Genomic DNA, 1,774 nt, shown 5'->3' on the forward strand with positions numbered 1-1,774 from the left:
ATACACTATTGAGGGGAGCAGCAGGTGCGGCAGGAGAGGTCTGTCGCGCCATGTGGGACCCTCACCAGCAGCTGGGGATCGAACCGGCACTGTAGAGCCTGCGGGCAGCTTTGCAGCCCAGCGCTCAACCGCTGCGCCACCGGGGAGGCCCGAAAGTAACCTGTTTTTAAAATGTCTATCATACAAGTTTTTGCTCAAGATGAGACAAGGAATATGAACTCAGGAACGTGTCATAATCATGAAACAGGAAAACAGAGAAAAACCGAAATTGACCATCTCAAGCTATAGAAACATCAAGAAGCACTATCGTTGTAGAGTCTGTCCTGTAGAAATGTATCTTTCTTGTGCTCCTTAGGATTCTGTAGCAGTGAGATTCTCTTTCATTGAAATGCTTCCTAGAAATGGCTTTCTCAAGTGAAAGCCTTTGTTTCACAAAGACCGGAGCTGTGTCCCTTCTCAGGCAGAGCATGCCTCTGCGCCCTACTTCTGGTCTCTTTCCATATACTTCGTTGTGTCCTATACACAGACTCCTGAAAGATTCTTTCTACTTGGGTACGAAAGCCTCGACTCTCTTCTTCAAGGGCATTGATGGTTCTCAGGGCGAGGGGAGTCCTTTCTCGGGACAGGGGGTTGTTGAGTGGCCGCATGGGGATGACGGAGTTGTATTTGTGCTGCCTGTTGACGGAGTTCATGAGGGACGTGTAGAACTGGAACTTACACCAGGTGTCCCGTAAAAAATTTTCAGTCAGTAATAAAATTGTCCATGCAGACCCATTCACCGCTTCATCTAAATTCTGCAACAGCTGTCTGCCACACGGCATCTCGGCAAAGATTATTCCAGGCCTGACGCCAAAGTCGTTTTGCAGCAGATTCTGGACTCGGAGGGCTTCTCTGGTGTCCTCCTCGGCGTGCAGGATCACAAATTTGAGGAACACCTCTTCCTCTGCCTCCTCTCCAGGCGTGTCTTCCACTCCCCCACATCCCTCCTTGTCTCCCGGGGGCTCTGCTGTTGTGCTGTTAAGCTTAGAAGCGTCACCCAAGGAGATTTCTTTAGGTGTCTTGGAATCTGACCCATGATTTTTTTCGCTTGTATCCACACTGTGGCCTTTACCCCAGGAGAGAGAGAGAGGGCAGGGATCTACCTTGGACTTCCCAATACCCATTATCAACATCCGAGTCAGGAGAGGAAAGCTTTATTTATTTCTCAGCATTTCTTTTCATTCTAAAAGGAGATATAACAAAGCAGAATATTATGAATTTAATCAAAGTATTACAATGGAAACTCTTATTCAATGAGAAAAGCTCAAAAAGATGATAATATGAAGGTCCTGAGGAAGAAATGCCAGACACGTCCCTGGGAAATGAAATCATTTGTCTTGCAGAGCTTCACGAGGGAAACCACTGGTAGTCAAGGGTAAGTTAAACAGAAGCGGGAGCCTCTGGAAATTTCCAGTGGCATTCTATTAGTATTCTACGCCTCGAGATGAAGATGGATTATTTTGGTATTTGGGGGTGCCATATCACTCCATCCTTTCCTCAGTTATTAAATTATTGTGAAGTCTAGAAGCAGGGAAGCTATAAGGAAACAGAATTCAAATATTAAATACAAGAGTTACCGTTGCATCAGACACAAATAGGAAACAATGCAAGTGGGCTGAAGATGGCCAGCAGCAGCTCCACTGGGTGGGGTCAAGAGAAGCCGGAAGATGGCAAAGAAGACAAAGCCCAGGATTCACCAGTTCAGAGCTTTCCCCTTTGTCTGGGGTCAGGCATT

At 46.7% G+C, this 1,774-nt stretch overlaps 1 protein-coding gene across 1 annotated transcript; it reads right to left on the reverse strand.

Annotated features, from left to right (window-relative positions):
• Positions 1-410: 410 nt before the first annotated feature.
• TICAM2 (TIR domain containing adaptor molecule 2) lies at positions 411-1,211 on the reverse strand (the record flags this gene model as incomplete). The annotated part of the gene is made up of 1 exon (XM_084252002.1): positions 411-1,211. Exon 1 carries the CDS (start codon positions 1,170-1,172, stop codon positions 411-413), a length of 762 nt encoding a protein of 253 aa, XP_084108128.1. The 5' UTR covers positions 1,173-1,211.
• Positions 1,212-1,774: the final 563 nt, after the last annotated feature.

The sequence above is a fragment of the Talpa europaea genome (genome assembly GCF_964194135.1).
Source record: "Talpa europaea genome assembly, chromosome: 13".
Lineage (NCBI taxonomy): Eukaryota > Metazoa > Chordata > Mammalia > Eulipotyphla > Talpidae > Talpa > Talpa europaea.